This window comes from Pieris rapae, chromosome 19, assembly GCF_905147795.1.
Source record: "Pieris rapae chromosome 19, ilPieRapa1.1, whole genome shotgun sequence".
Taxonomy (NCBI): domain Eukaryota; kingdom Metazoa; phylum Arthropoda; class Insecta; order Lepidoptera; family Pieridae; genus Pieris; species Pieris rapae.
The window spans coordinates 1,199,768-1,214,844 of record NC_059527.1 but is presented as its reverse complement, the minus strand read 5'-3'; the positions used below and the strand labels follow the sequence as shown (position 1 = coordinate 1,214,844).

General features: G+C 32.1%; 3 protein-coding genes across 6 annotated transcripts; 2 read left to right on the top strand and 1 right to left on the bottom strand.

Annotated features, from left to right (window-relative positions):
- The first annotated feature begins 36 nt into the window (after positions 1-36).
- On the top strand, positions 37-5,170 carry LOC110997877 (akirin). The gene is made up of 5 exons (XM_022266232.2): positions 37-459; positions 1,547-1,740; positions 1,917-2,042; positions 2,674-2,758; positions 4,077-5,170. The coding sequence occupies exons 1-5, from the start codon at positions 285-287 to the stop codon at positions 4,085-4,087; spliced, it is 591 nt and encodes a 196-aa protein (XP_022121924.1). The 5' UTR covers positions 37-284; the 3' UTR covers positions 4,088-5,170.
- Positions 5,171-11,114: 5,944 nt separating this feature from the next.
- LOC111002490 (glucose-induced degradation protein 8-B homolog) lies at positions 11,115-12,568 on the top strand. 3 transcript variants are annotated; one of them, XM_045632395.1, is made up of 5 exons: positions 11,115-11,193; positions 11,346-11,459; positions 11,558-11,754; positions 11,895-12,092; positions 12,301-12,568. In XM_045632395.1, exons 2-5 carry the CDS (start codon positions 11,426-11,428, stop codon positions 12,475-12,477), a joined length of 606 nt encoding a protein of 201 aa, XP_045488351.1. In that variant the 5' UTR covers positions 11,115-11,193; positions 11,346-11,425; the 3' UTR covers positions 12,478-12,568. The 3 variants fall into 3 exon arrangements, with proteins under 3 accessions (XP_045488351.1, XP_045488350.1, XP_045488349.1); XM_045632394.1 differs by having other exon boundaries at positions 11,121-11,193; positions 11,314-11,459; XM_045632393.1 differs by lacking the exon at positions 11,115-11,193 and having other exon boundaries at positions 11,200-11,459.
- On the bottom strand, positions 11,993-14,970 carry LOC110997896 (nucleoporin Nup35). Of its 2 annotated transcripts, XR_006750855.1 has the most exons (5): positions 14,684-14,970; positions 14,175-14,603; positions 13,670-13,847; positions 13,068-13,257; positions 11,993-12,127 (listed from the first exon to the last, which is right to left on the bottom strand). XR_006750855.1 is itself a non-coding variant. In XM_022266261.2 (4 exons), exons 1-4 carry the CDS (start codon positions 14,835-14,837, stop codon positions 13,146-13,148), a joined length of 873 nt encoding a protein of 290 aa, XP_022121953.1. In that variant the 5' UTR covers positions 14,838-14,970; the 3' UTR covers positions 12,650-13,145. The 2 variants fall into 2 exon arrangements, 1 of the variants encoding a protein (XP_022121953.1); XM_022266261.2 differs by lacking the exon at positions 11,993-12,127 and having other exon boundaries at positions 12,650-13,257.
- Between the last annotated feature and the right edge of the window lie 107 nt (positions 14,971-15,077).

The window sequence follows — 15,077 nt, the reverse complement described above, 5'->3', positions numbered from 1 at the left end:
TATGATCCCCGTCGCTGTAAGTTATGACGTTGACGTAAGCTGTGAAGTTTGTTTTGGATTTTTGGATCTCAAGAATACAAGAAGGGAGCTGTGTTAAATTTTGTTCAAAAATCCGAAATATCAATTAGAATCCTTTATAATACTGTTTTAAGCTTAGTTATTTTCAAATTTTGTTAAAGTTTTTTGTTAGGATATTGCTATATTTTTGTAGATATCTTTTATTGTGATAAATATAAATTGAGCCGTATAGTCATTAGTCAAAGGACGTTGGGCGTAAAAAGAAAATGGCGTGTGCAACTTTGAAAAGGAATTTGGAATGGGAAGCTCAGCCTGCTAAAAGGCGTAGATGTTCCCCTTTGGCTGCAAGCTCAAGTACAAGTCCAAGTACAAGTGTACGAGTTGAGTCTAAAACCGGAGTATTTGGAGAAACACTTAGTGCATCTGTGAAAATGACTCCAGGTTTGTTTATTTTTGTTAACGTTTTGGAATTCAACGACTTATTTCTTTTCATGAATATTTACATTGGTGTGTTAACTTAAAATTATATCTAAGAAATCAGCTGTAATATTATCGATGTTATTATTCACGAATTTTTATCGTGATAGAGTGAGACAGGTAGCAATGACCGTTGGGCGTTTTGCCCGTATTGTTTTTTTATTAAAAAGTTTGATCTAACAAAGAAGGTATGTTAAAATTATGGAATGCTTAACATTAGACTGGTTTACTCAATTATTGCGTTTAGTTTTGACTTTTAATCGGTATCAAACTTATTGTCCATATTTATTTTTCAATTCTGTAGTTAACCCTTCACCATCTTAATTTCTTTGGGTGTTTTTTTTGTCTAGACTTACCATTCAGGACTAGTAATAGCAACTGCTATTTCACGTATTTATACGTTCTTCAGTAAACCAGCTGAAAGAATTTGTAGTTGTTTTGAAGAGCAACTTCAAAAGATCCTATTCATTTAAAATTAATTACTAGTAGGTATATAAATGATCTTAAATTAGCTTCAGTAAATAAATAATTATTTTGTATTATTAAAAATAACTATCTATCTCAAAGGACTATTAATGTATTTAAGATGCACAAAATGTCTGCCTTTGGGGCATTGTGTGCCTGTCACTGGTGTGGTATTTTTTCGTTTGTTTTATACACTTAGTGATTTACTACTATTAAATACAATACAGATTGGTTAGTTTAAAGTCAAAGATAGGTAATAAGGTTAACCATGATAACAAATTATACTTTTCAATGCTACCTTGTAAAATTTCCCTGTATTGTTGCTATTATTTTATTAAGGGAATTCTTAATTAAATTTTAAACAACTCACTGTCATGGTGGAAATGTGGAAAACAATATTTTAAAAACTTTAGAATTATACTATTTATTAGTTTCTTCTAAATGTCTAAGCATTAACATTTCAAATCATAGTTTTTCAACACAATTAAGAAGTTTTATTATGTTCTAGAATATTAAATGTCATCTAGTTTAATACTGAAATTTACCATGTTTTAATGTAAAATTTGTGGTGCAAATGTTATTTCAGAGCGTATGGCACAGGAGATTTATGACGAGATTATTCGCTTACACCGTCGTCGCCAACTGCGTATGGTATCTGGCGCTGCTGCCTCCTGCTCAAGCTCCAGTGGCAGTGAGGGAGATGCTTCTCCACCACATGTATCTGCTCATTCTGAGAAGGGGCGTACTATTAAAAACAGAGCACTATTCACATTCAAACAAGTAAGTGTATAGCTGTGCTCGTAATGTGCTTGTATTATCATTATTAAAAATATATATACACATGACCAATGTTTTACTTTTAAAAGTAATAATGTCATTTTGTTGCTTCTGATAAAAAAATTATCTATGAATATTGTAATGTAATGGATTTGTTTGATGTTCTTGATAACCTGTAGGTGCGTATGATTTGCGAGCGTATGCTCCGCGAGCAGGAGGCGGCTCTTCGCGCCGAGTACGAATCTGCTCTGAGTACTAAGCTTCACGAACAGTACCAGGCCTTTGTGCGCTTTAACCTGGATCAAGTAAGTACTTCAGGAAAAAATAACAAAAATATTAATCATGGTTAAGGTTTACAATTCAATACCTCAATTTTGAGGTCGGGGGGGAAAGGTACGGTGAAAGGTTTACTTATCACCCCCAACCAATTTCAAGTACCAGAAACAGTTATTTCAATAAAAAAAACAAAACATAATACCTTAATAATTAACCGGGCCGATCGTCCTCAAAGTCCTCCACATAAGCCGGTCGTTTGCCAAACATAGTTCAACAAGTGTAAAAAAATTCAAATAAAATCACGCACATTCACGAGAAAACAAAAGAAATGTAAAAAGAAACGTCTTTTTAACGAATAATCCGCACTGTAACACTAACACACTGTGCTGGCGGATCGTTTACAAATTTCTAATATTGCACAGAATATCGAAAAAACATATTAAATATTTAATTAGTTTAAATTACATAAATCTTACGGAGATGTTCCAATCAAGGTCCCCCGAGACTCCTTCATACTCAGTTCAAATTCAAGCTATTGAATTATAAACCCAACCCTTAATCATAACAAGGACCTACAATTTCGGCTGTATTTTTGTGACAAGTAAAATGTGTTTATCATATATATCATATATATATCATAATCCTAACATTGTAAAACAGGTGCAAAGCCGACCGCCGCCTGCCACATGCATGCCGCTCGGGATGGACGCCGAACATCACATGCACCAAGATCTTGTGCCTAGCTGTGAGTGTACTTTGCCATTTTATCTATTAGTACATGGATGACCGAGCTTTGATCGGTATTTTTATTTTTTTATAAATTGTGTTTTTGGAAATTATATATAAGTACGAATTACATACTAATAAAATGATGTAATATGAACAATATAGATTATATATGCTGGAATAGCTTTAGTGTTGTTGTGTCGTTAAAGCAATTTAATAATAGATTTGTTAAATAGTATTATTATTCGCTGATAGATGTCAGGAAGATTCATTTTTCAGTTTAAATTGGGGCTACTCAAACACCACCTTTTTGTTATTTTCTATCATTTATTCCTAGCTAGATCGATTTATCGCCCCCAAAACCCCCCGTATACTAAATTTCATGAAAATCTTTGGAGCCGATCCCGAGATTCCAATTATATATATATATATACAAGAATTGCTCGTTTAAAGATATAAGATTCCTTTAATTCTATAAACAAACAGATAGTTCACATTAAAAAGTAACTTTACCATTTAAAATAAAAAAAATTAAATTAGATTTCTTAGTGGCTTTCTGGTTGAGGGTGAGACTTGCAGCTTTGTAAAACTTTTGGTTAAGCTTGAACTAGCGGTATCGCGCGATACTTTTAACAGAATTTGAGTTTTTTAAAAGGTTCCTAACAATTTGTGTGATTTTGTTGGAATCAGATCATAATAGGGTGTGATATCTAGCTTTTTTGCATCTGTGTACTACTTTAAAGGCTGAAACTAAAGTCAGCTTATCAAAATTGGTTCAGTTTGTAGAATCAGGGTGGATATAATACATGTATCTAATCAATAAATATAACATGCATTTAAAGTTGGTTTAATTATTTATAATAGTTTAGGAATGTAGATTTCCTTTTAATACTCCTGACTGGGATTTTCAACTAATTAATACTTGTACATACTTTAGTATATTGTCACATTTGTAGAATTGTGAAGGATCTGACAAATGGTAAACATTACAGGGTAGCTATTTCAAAATAATGTAATCATTTAGTTATCATAACTCTTTTACTTCATATTCTGTTATTGTGAAATTTGGCATACAAGCGAACAAAAGGGTTTTGAAACAAAATAAAGATTATAACATTAAATTACAGTTTCCTAAAACAATGACAAGCTTCTATCAAGTCCGTGACTTTACCAACTGATTAATCTGAAATTTAAAACACATGAATTTTTTTAATGTTATGTAATTACATATTTGTAGTATGTAGCTAAATGTGATGAAAAGTGGGTTTTGGATTTTTTCGATACCGAAATTGTTTTGAAGATCATAACAATATATACATAATGTATTTTTGTTTCAGATCTGTCCTAATAACATGAGCGTTTGAGGGCTGCAGTTATATCAAGACAAACATATTTTGGTATATGTGAATATTATGGGTTATCATAACGATAGCCATTTAAGATTTGTGATTGCTAGCGGAACTCGCCTGCCTATAACTCGCCATGTCTACAGTATTACTTAATTTCCTATTTAAAATTCAGTGTAATGATAAATTCAAAAACATCTCTTAAATATTAAGACATTGTTTGAAGATAATTTTCAAATGAATTCAATTTTAGTGTTCATATTTGTTGCGATGTTAACAATGTGACATGTAACAAATACTAACTTTAATCCAAATTTTACAAGGCATTTTAATTTTCTGTTATATCTGTTTTGTCCTTAGCAGCCGAGTTCTGTAGCTAACTTCATGCCACATACATAAATTAGCTTATAATGCTTTAGGTAAGATTTGCTGCGTAATTGTGTTCATAGACTGACGAGCGATAATTTGGATTGTTTAAAACAGTGGTAGACATTTGTTTACCGATAGACTTAGTACACAAAATTCACACAGAGTGCCTAATACGATCATTTCTCCCTTCATTGTTAGCCATAATTTTTGTTTATTTTAGTCTGGCGATAATTCTGCTGTTGATCCGACTTAATTCAGCCCCGACTCAATTTGTGATCGGTCAATTCTGTTTGAAACACCAGAAGTATCGCCATTATGTCGAAATATAGTTATAGTTTTTAATTTAATTTTTTTTTGGAACGACAAATGCATTGGATAATTCCTGTCACCGACTGCATGGGATTTCTGAAGATCTATGAAATTTGATTCACCTTAACGAAGGCTTTAGATTATTTCACTTAGCTTTATTTATATAAGTTATTTCTCGATAATGTAATATGTGAGGATGAAACGCACTACGTTATTTGGGCTTTTTTTTTATATGTATTTTGTTTAGTTAGTAACAATTTATTGAATACGAAAAGGATTTAATTTGTTACCAAGCATGTTCAATAAAAATTAGGATAGGTCTTTTTTAAATTGTATTATCCGCTCATTACTAGTAGATTATTGGCGTTTAAGAACTGAAGAAAATAAACTAGCTAAACACCAATAAATTGTTTTTTATTAAATGAATACCACTTCTTTAAAATTATTGTACATTTTCTGGAATAAAAGGAAAATTTCCATAACATGACTTAATTTTTTTTTTTTAATTTTTCTGATAACTGGTGTGGCATTACCTAAGAGAAAATTTCGACTTGACGTCGACTTTTGGGACACCCTGTATATGTTATATATTATATCAAGTTTAAATATCGAGAGAAGAAAAGTTTCCGTTTATAATAAAAAGTACTAACGTTACCGTGAGGTATATTAAGACACTTTTGATGATCAAATGCTGCTGTAAGGATTTCATTGTTTTGTAACTCTGATTCTTTATCTTTTGTTTTCTAGCTTTTTCTTTTAAATGCTTTTATTTATCTGTCTGGGTAACTTGCTTGTTAATTTCATAAATGTGACATTGTTCACAAACATCTTTTTTGGGTTTATGAAAACCTATAATATTGATATTTGTATTAATTATATCTCGATACTGTCTCACGGTAGTCGCTTTAGAAGAGTATTTATTAGACTTAAACCATTCGTTATATTACTTAAACATTTTTAGGAAGGATAACAAGCCCTCCAGATATTTTTACTTGATTTTTTGGGGGTGGAATGTGACTACGGGAGAAAATGGTTGAACGTGATCCATAGCACTGCGAACGGTATGGTCATTTATAATATTTGGATGATTAACATATCTACGACGCTGATCTGTTTTAAATAAACCCATTTCCTTTATCGGATTTTTCTAGTTGTTGAAACAAAATTGAAACTAAAGGGTAAGGGTTCCCAAGAACCTAGTTTTACAAACCGATATTTTTGTAGTCTGAATATTATCTCTAAAGAAACATATTATTAACTTAAATTGCATGCGCCCTGGCTGTAATTTAAGTTTCAGGTTTAAGTTAATTTTTTTTTAAAGAACTAGTTACCGAGATAATTTCACATATACTAAATTAATTTCAACGTCTGTCAAAATCGTACATCGTATACTGACTTTAAAAAAAAAATTTAACACTAACGTGAAGATCATCGTTAATTATGTACGTTTATGTAAAAATAACCAAATACCTAAATTTATTAGATCACTCAATATACTTAGGATGTATCGATATATTTCTTTTTTTGACGTTCATACATAATGTTACCTACATGAATCAATAATTTTTGAATTTGATTTTTTTTTTAAATCATAAAACTTTCAATGTATACCTTTTTTCTATTGTTACTGTCGCTTTCCCCTTTCGCATTTCCTTTCAGGAAATAGACTTGTTGATAATGCGGTGTTCTTGGGAATTACTTTAGATAGTAAACTCCATAGAAGGTCTTTCGAATAGGCTAAGTTCTGCAGCGTTCGCAGTGAAAAAGATAAGCGATCTTACGGATGAGAATACAGCAAAGCTTTACGTTTATTTCAGCTATTTTCATAGTATCATGTCATATGGTGTTATTTTGTGTGGTAATGCCGCTGACATTAATACGATATTTGTAGTGCAAAAACGGGCTATAAGAGCGATCTGTGGGTTGTTCCCACGGGAGTCAATCCTAAATAAGTTTAAGGAATTAAATATTTTGACTTTGGCAAGTCAATACATTTATGAGAATATTTTGTATGTGCGGAAAAATATAGGTATCTTTAAAAAGAATAGTAGCTTCCATAATTATAGTACTCGTAATAAAGACAAAATTAGCGCACCAACCACAAGGCTGCATAAAACGAGTAATTCTTTCCAAGGCAATTGCATACGTTTTTTCAACAAAATCTCTAGTGAGATATTTATTTATTTATTGGGAAACCAAACAGATACATCCTTATAATAAAAACAAAGTCAAAAATAAAACACAATACAAACACATTGGATGCATCCACAACAGGTTACACTTATACAAGATACAAATATTGTGGCGGCGTCCATGCGTCGGGTTGTCTCTCTCCCTAAAATATGGCGAGGGGGCCGTTGGCTGGCCATGCGTCATACTTGTGAACGGGTGCTACTTGTGGTGACTGGTCGTACTTGAATTCGTGTATGCGGTGATATTAGTTGTTTATACTATCTACGTATTTGCGTGTTGTTCTGACGAGTATGTAAGTGCGTGCTCCTATTTCACCATGCCTCCTGCTGATATAGGACAAATCTTTGTATTTTTTTTATTCTTTATTACTCAATATGTCATATGGAACATGGTGTAGTGGTTGCAGCTCCTTACAAACATTATGTAAAAAAAAACCTTGGCGATTAAAAAGAGTGGCGGAGAGTTTATTGCCAGTTCTTCTCTTCCGTTGATTTGAGAACTAGCAGTAAAAGTAAAATTAAATTCATTTGATATTTCTTTTTTTTGACGTTCATAAGTGTACATTATGTTACCTATATGAATAAATAAATTTTGATTTGATATATTATGTCCGATATTATATTCTTTTCTCGATGCTTGAAGGTCCTATACCTTTCCCGACTTTGTATTAACCTACGTCCTACGATCAAATACAAATGGTTCCTTCGTTCACGAGAATCTCAGTCACGCTATAGGTCTGAAGATTAGGACTGGATGCATTCGTTCTTTGTCTCCTATCCATGGGGGCCGACATGTATTTCACTGGATGATTTTGACGGTGTTGCCGTCTCTATCACCGATGTTTTTCTGCAGGGCATAGAGGAGCACCAGCTGACCGGTGACCGTCAGTACGGTTATGGCCGTTGTCAATCAGCAAGTGATCTCTTAGTATACCTTACTCACAAAGGGGTGGGGATGGAGTCCATAGCGAGAGGCTTCAATCGAATATCGCACAAGACACTTTTTACAATACTTATGGGCAACCTAAGAACTTGAGCAATATCATCAGGGGCGTAGCTACCGCCGTATTTGCCGTATCAATTATACGGGGCCCCCGGGCCACGGGGGCCCCCAAAGTGTGTAAGGAAAAAGAATAAAAACTTTTTAAAAAAGATAACGAAGCGATTTTTGATGAGTTATCACAAGATGAGAGAATTTCCGACCCGGAATCCTATTTCAAAGTCAATGTATACTATTGCTGTTTAGATATATTAATTTCTCAAACTAAAGAAAGATTTCAGAGCCTTTGCAACCTGAGTAGTATATTCGAAATATTACAACCGGAGAAACTCCTATCTTCTTCAAGCGAAGAGATATTAAACGCTTCTGGAAAACTGTCTGCTAAATACAGTAAAAACATCTCACTTAATCTTTGTGACCAATTAAAGGCTCTAAAAACATGCTTAAATTCTGAAATTAAAAAAATTTATTCCATTAAAGAACTCATTGAATTATTGCTAGTAAAATTCAATAGTCTTGCATCCAGTTTTCCCGAGGTAATCTCAGCATGCTTTTTATTATTGACCCTTCCAGTTACAACCGCAACGACAGAAAGAAGTTTTTCAAAATTAAAACTAATAAAAAATTACTTAAGAACTACGATGGGACAAGAACGGCTGTCAGACATCTCACTATTGTCCATAGAGGCAGAAACTTTAGAAAAACTAAAATCATCATCAGCCATAAATTATTTAATAAATCAGTTTGCCGATAAAAAGGCAAGGAGAGTGAACATTTAAAATTCGATTTTTATTTGTAAAATGGGTAAATTATGTGATAAATAAATATTACTTCTCACAATATTTTTTTTCTTTTGTGAAAAATCTTTACCTCCATATAAGGGCCTCCAAAAAAATTTTTATACGGGGCCCCGACAAGGCACGCTACGCCACTGAATATCATACATAAATAGGAATGAAAATTTCATATAAATTTTATAATATCATATACCTAGTACAAACATTAACATAATGTCATAATAATGGGTAAGTTAAGTTATTTAGAATTGGTGTCAAACTTATAATCTCGATACTCTTACTCGATACGCCCACGCTAAAGCACCTTTCGTTTAAAAACGTAATCACCTTCCCCTTGAATGAATTGCAAGTCACTGATCTATAACTTCTAGGAAGGTGATTACATATTTTAATAATAGCGTCAAAAATTTATGCAAACATCGTGGTGCAGCATGTACACACAGCCGTGTTGGATCCCTAGTTTCTGTGAATGTTTTAAATAATTTGGGATGCATTTTTACAGTCATAACTGCTTCAAGGATATATAAACTTGGTACTGACAATATACCGAGTTCGTAAAAGGTCTACAGCTTACGAGAGGTCCAACGCACACAGTAGCCCAAATATTTTTTTTTCTACGTAATGAAAACTTATTTACGTCTTCCATATTTCCACATAGATGGATACAATAGCGCAGAACTCAGGCAACATCGCCGTGATAAGCAATAATTGCTGCGTGTTTTGAAGATACTTTGCGACTTCAACTCAAAGCAAAGTAAACACAAATCTATTAAGGTGCGTACATATCGATAAAATGTGTTGCTTCCAAGTAAGATTTTGGTCTTGTGTTATGTCTAGAATCTTTGTTGATACGACTTCTATACTAGAGGAGAGAAAATTTCGGTGATCTCAATAAATTGTTTACGATCAGTCAGGTAACTTTTCATCCAATTCAAAGGCAACCGTAAAGCCTACGCTATTGAAGTAGAATGTTATAGTTTACGGCCTACGGAATCGAATGCTTGGCTCATGCCAAAAAAACTATAGCTCCTTATTATATATACCTCTTAGAAACCGTACTGTTCATCATTTATTACACTAAATTGACCTAAAGAAGAACTCAAGCTATTGTGCACAAGTTAACCTAAAGTTGGTATTAAAGTTATAGGACTGTCGTTTCTATTCACTTTCTAATATCCTTTTTTATTACCCTTTTTTAATACAGGTTTCACTATTGATAGTTTTAGACAGCTAGGAAAAATACCGTGTGTACAAGATAAATTTATGAGATGGGTAAGAATACTTGCTAATTGTTCTGAGGAGAATTTTTGCACTTGGGTAGTTATTATAATATAAACTGCTGCTTTAGTATTATGACGATACTTTATAGCTTTGAATATTTCGTCAACTGGCAAAATAAACCGGGTATTTGTTTTTTAATCAAACAATTTATAATAAATGAGGAATCTATAAATGGGAAAAAAATCTATTAAAATTCAAATTTCAACAAGAAACTTTCACATCTTACGTATGTAAGTATTTAAAAATTATATCCCTTAAATTAAACATCAATTTTGTTAGCGATTTTTTAAATTAACCTTCATTCCTAAAACTTAAAAACCAATCCTAGATAAAAAGTCATAGAACGTGTTTTATGGAAAAAATTAAGTTCTACAAATTTTATTCTGAACTCTCTGAGCTTTTAATATTTTAACACTCAAACTGAAACATATAAAACTACTAGCAGACTCGGCCAAGCGTTGCTGTGGCTAACGTTTTTGTTATATTACATAGTAGTAAACTATTCAAGGGAAACGGTAGGAGAACTTATGTGAAAGGTTGGTAATTTTAACACAGCGCCATCTGCTAGAATTGTATCAAATAATTTGCAATAAAATAAAATTGGAACTATAATTAAAGATCTAAGCTATCCTATCTCTTAAGTTGGATCTAACTACACATGGTGTGCGAATATTATTATAATCGGTCAAGTGGTTTAGGAGTCCATTAAGGACAAACATTGTGACACGAGATTTATATATATTAAGATAATAAATAACAAAAATGTAGACTTGAATGTCGCAAATGTAATTTAGAAATTTATTTACTACATTATATAAAACGGTCACAGATTTGTTAATGGTCCAGCATGCTTGTAAAGTTTTAATTTTGTCGAAATAAGTATTTGTGTATATTAAGAATCATAAATAACACGTAAAAAACTTGACGTGTTTAGGGATTGGTGCAATGCATGCAATGGATTAGTCAAAAGTAGACATTTTGGCCATTTTAAATAAAAAATGATTCTATTCTAATGCCGTTTGGTTTCTATAGCGCTTATGGATAACCGAGAGTAAGCACTGTGCAATACTACTCGAGTCTGGAATGTCATCACTCATAATATTAAATAGTCTTTGAATGTCACTGTGTACAGTGTATTGTGATTTGTGAAAACTATAAAGGTATACAAAACAAAAAATATAATTTACAGATCAAACATAGTCCTTTAGTTGATAAATAGTTTTTCGATTATTAAGGTTTCGACGTTTTTATAACTTTTGATTTTGTGTTATAATTAATAGCTTTTATTACACGATGAGTTTTGAAACTACAGCCACCAATGGAAACGATAAATCGGAACGCAAATACTATGATCGTACTAAATCAGACGATTTGCAAATATCGAGGACAGATATGAATATGTTAATAATGAATTATTTGGTCACAGGTGAGAATTTTGTTAAGAGAAACCTTTAACCTTGGTTTATTGTTGAACTATTTTACATGAATGCACAATATTAATCTGCATATTTTTTCATTGTTAAGAGGGATTTAAGGAAGCTGCTTTAAAGTTTCAACAAGAAGCAGGTTTGCAGGAGCCTGCACTATGTAGCTCATTAGATGAGAGGATAATGATTAGAGAGGCAGTTCAAGGAGGTCGTATATCAGAAGCTATTGCTATGGTTAATGCTTTACACCCAGAGCTGCTAGACAATGACCGCTATCTATATTTCCATTTACAGGTACAATAAACATTTTAATCAGTAAATGAAAGTTCCATTATAAAACATTTTGACAGTATTTATTATAGTTAACTTCACTGTCCTACATTTATTTTGTATAAAAGGTAATCTACTTTAAACTTGTGATTTTATTTTTACAGCAATTGCAGCTTCTGGAACTGATTCGGGCAGGTCGAGCAGAAGAAGCTTTGGCATTTGCTAGTGCAACATTAGCTGAGGCTGGGGCAAATGACCGTAATGCTTTGACTGAACTTGAGCGGTCACTTGCTTTATTGGCATTCCCTGACCCTCATGCTTCTCCCTTTGCTGACTTATTGCTACCATCTCACAGCCAAAAAGTATGAATTTTTTCACTTATCCAGTCATACTGTACCTGCATAAATGACACTTTGTTTAAAGTATGTTCATTGCCGTGAGTGTGATTTCAGATAAATAAATCTAAACAAGATAACAATTTACATAATTATGACACTCACTACATAGTACATATGTCATGACGACATATTTAAAATATTCTTTTTAACATAATTAAAATTATCTTTTCAGATTGCCAGTGAATTAAATGCAGCAATTCTGAAAATGGAAAACCAAGAATACACAAATCCAAAACTATGCAGCCTTTTAAGAATGATTCTTTGGTCTCAAAGTGAACTGGACAAACACAATGTGAAATATCCAAAAATGACAGACCTCGCTAATGCTACTATTGAACAACCTAAATAAAATAATAATAAGGATCATCATATGTATGTGGATGTTATCAGTTGTTTTTGTATGAATGTTTATTTAAGGTAAATAAAAATTTAGACATTTATTTTAGTTTTCTTTATTTCAATTATGCTTATTTTAAATTTGCATTGTTAAGACAAAATAAAATGTTAGTACATCTTGTCAAGAGTTTGTGATAATAGAATGAAACATTGTGTTCTTAAACAATAAAATAAATAATTCAGGTAAAAGTTTTTTCACAAATATTAGAATTTTAATTTATTTTTAAATAAATTTTCTAGATTGACATATTTTAAATTGTCTGATTTTAATAAAGACTTCAGTTATTCCATATTAAATTATAATTAACAATTTGTTTTCTTAGTTGTTTCTCAGTAGGGTTCCTGTCCCTAACTATACAGACTTATCTGATAAAATCCAGTAAAAATACAAAATATGAAAACTAAAAATGAAAGATGTCACAAAATTAAATTATTAGCAACAAATTCATATTGTCAATGATAAACACTTTTTAATTGAAATGAAAAATATTTAAATTTATTTGAAATGCCCATATTCTAGAATAAACCTAAAAAGCTACTTACAACACTGCTTTTTTGTGTAGAATTGTTTTTTTAACAGAATAGGTAAATCTATAATAAAGACCTCCATTTATTTATATGTCACCAACTGAGAACATAGTCCAATGCTTTGGATATCAGGCCGCTTGACCTTTGTGGCACAGGGGCTTGTGACATTGGAGTAGGACACAAAGATCTTGCTTGGGTTGATTGTCTGTAAGAATTGAATTTATATTTAGTTTTAATACATAAATCTGAGATCACCAAAGATCTGACCCTTGAAATCTCTTAATAAAAATATTACATTTTAAGGAGTAGGTTAAGTGCACCTTAGTTTCTGACTTTTTAGTATGCTAAGAGTTGCAGTACATATGCTTTAATAGACAATAGTATGAAATTATTTATGGCCTCATATTGGTTTATCTGTTTTGTGATTTAAAAACATCTAATAGGAAATGAGCCTCCTTCACTGTATGAGCCAGTGTTGCACACACAGAAAGTAGAGTCCATTAGTGCATAGACAGGTTTAAAACCTATGACCTCAGGAATGAGAGTTGCAACATTACTAATTTTTAAATGAGAATTAATTTAGGAAGTCTATTAATTGAGAAATGTTCTCTAAGTACCTTTCTGGGAATGCACCAGGGCTTGGAGCACTTATCCTAGGTGGATCTTTACATTCAACAACTCCCACCATGATACCAGGTAATATTTGTCTCCCATTTAAAGCTTGTGATCTCTCTTTCTCCGCTCTAGTAGCATACCTGATGTGTGCCCAGTTACCCTGAGTTGGGTATTGCTTATCTGTACAGGTATAATTATGTATTAATTTTACATTATAATTTACTTATACTAAAAAATTTATTACTTTCATTTCTAAAATAATATATTCTAAGGCAAAGAGAAAGTAATATACTTTTAGCATAATGATTTAGCTTTGTAAATCTGTCTGAAAACAAAACATACTTATGAGAAAATGCATGGTTTAATCTTAAAATCTATGTGAACCATTTACTAAAGGCTAATCACTTTTATTAAGAAAAATGATCAATGAACTAATACAAAATATAAGGAGACTATTTTAGCTTTTAAGTTATTTTGAAACCTATAATACCAATTATAATAACTCACCTAAAATAGCTCCACAATTGCTAAATCTGGCTAGTACAGTATTTGCAGCATTTGGAGGAAAACCAAACACTGTGATCCAATATTCATCTATTTCTTGACATCCATCTTGCCATTGTGATGTCAAAGAATGGTTATTCACTGAAGCATTATTCATATTTGAGTTCTGTAGAAATGAATTGTTGTTACCATAACCAACAAAGCTGTGATCTTGAAAAAGTGACTTATTGATTGACGGTTCTGACTTTATGGTATCAAATAGGTCTTCAATAGGAGGTCCACTTGGTTTCGTAGAGAATGAAACATTTGGTGAGGATGGAATGTTTGAAAAGACATGTTGCTGATTATATATTGCTTGTTGGTGCATTAACATACTCTGACGATAAACTTTTTGATCAGGTGTGGAAGTCTGAGATGGACTTGTTGGCGAACCTGAAATTTTTTTAAATAGTTAAATATTTAAGAATCATTTCATTTACAAACTTAGAATATATATAATAATAAAAGCATACCAAAAGCAAGACTTCTTCCCTTAGTTGGGGATAAGCTGTTTGTTCTAGGTGTAGTTGGGGGATTTATTTCACCTAACAAAAAAGGAGGCAGGTAGCCCACGTTTGGACTTCCCGAAGGAGAATGTGTGGGGCTACCCAAAGCCATAGGTTCCATAGCTAATAGTAAAAGTTAAGACAATCTAGTATAAAAATAAACCTAATTAATGAATCCACAATTATCTTGTTTGAAATTTTAAATTCTACGCTCGTTTACCGGACAACTCTAGCACTTGCATCAACTTCTGAGTTCTGACATTTAATTTAATGTATAAATCCACAGATCCTATATATATATAGATATATAGGTAATAAATCAAATAATGACAATTGTAACTTGTAAGTGACAATCCTTTCA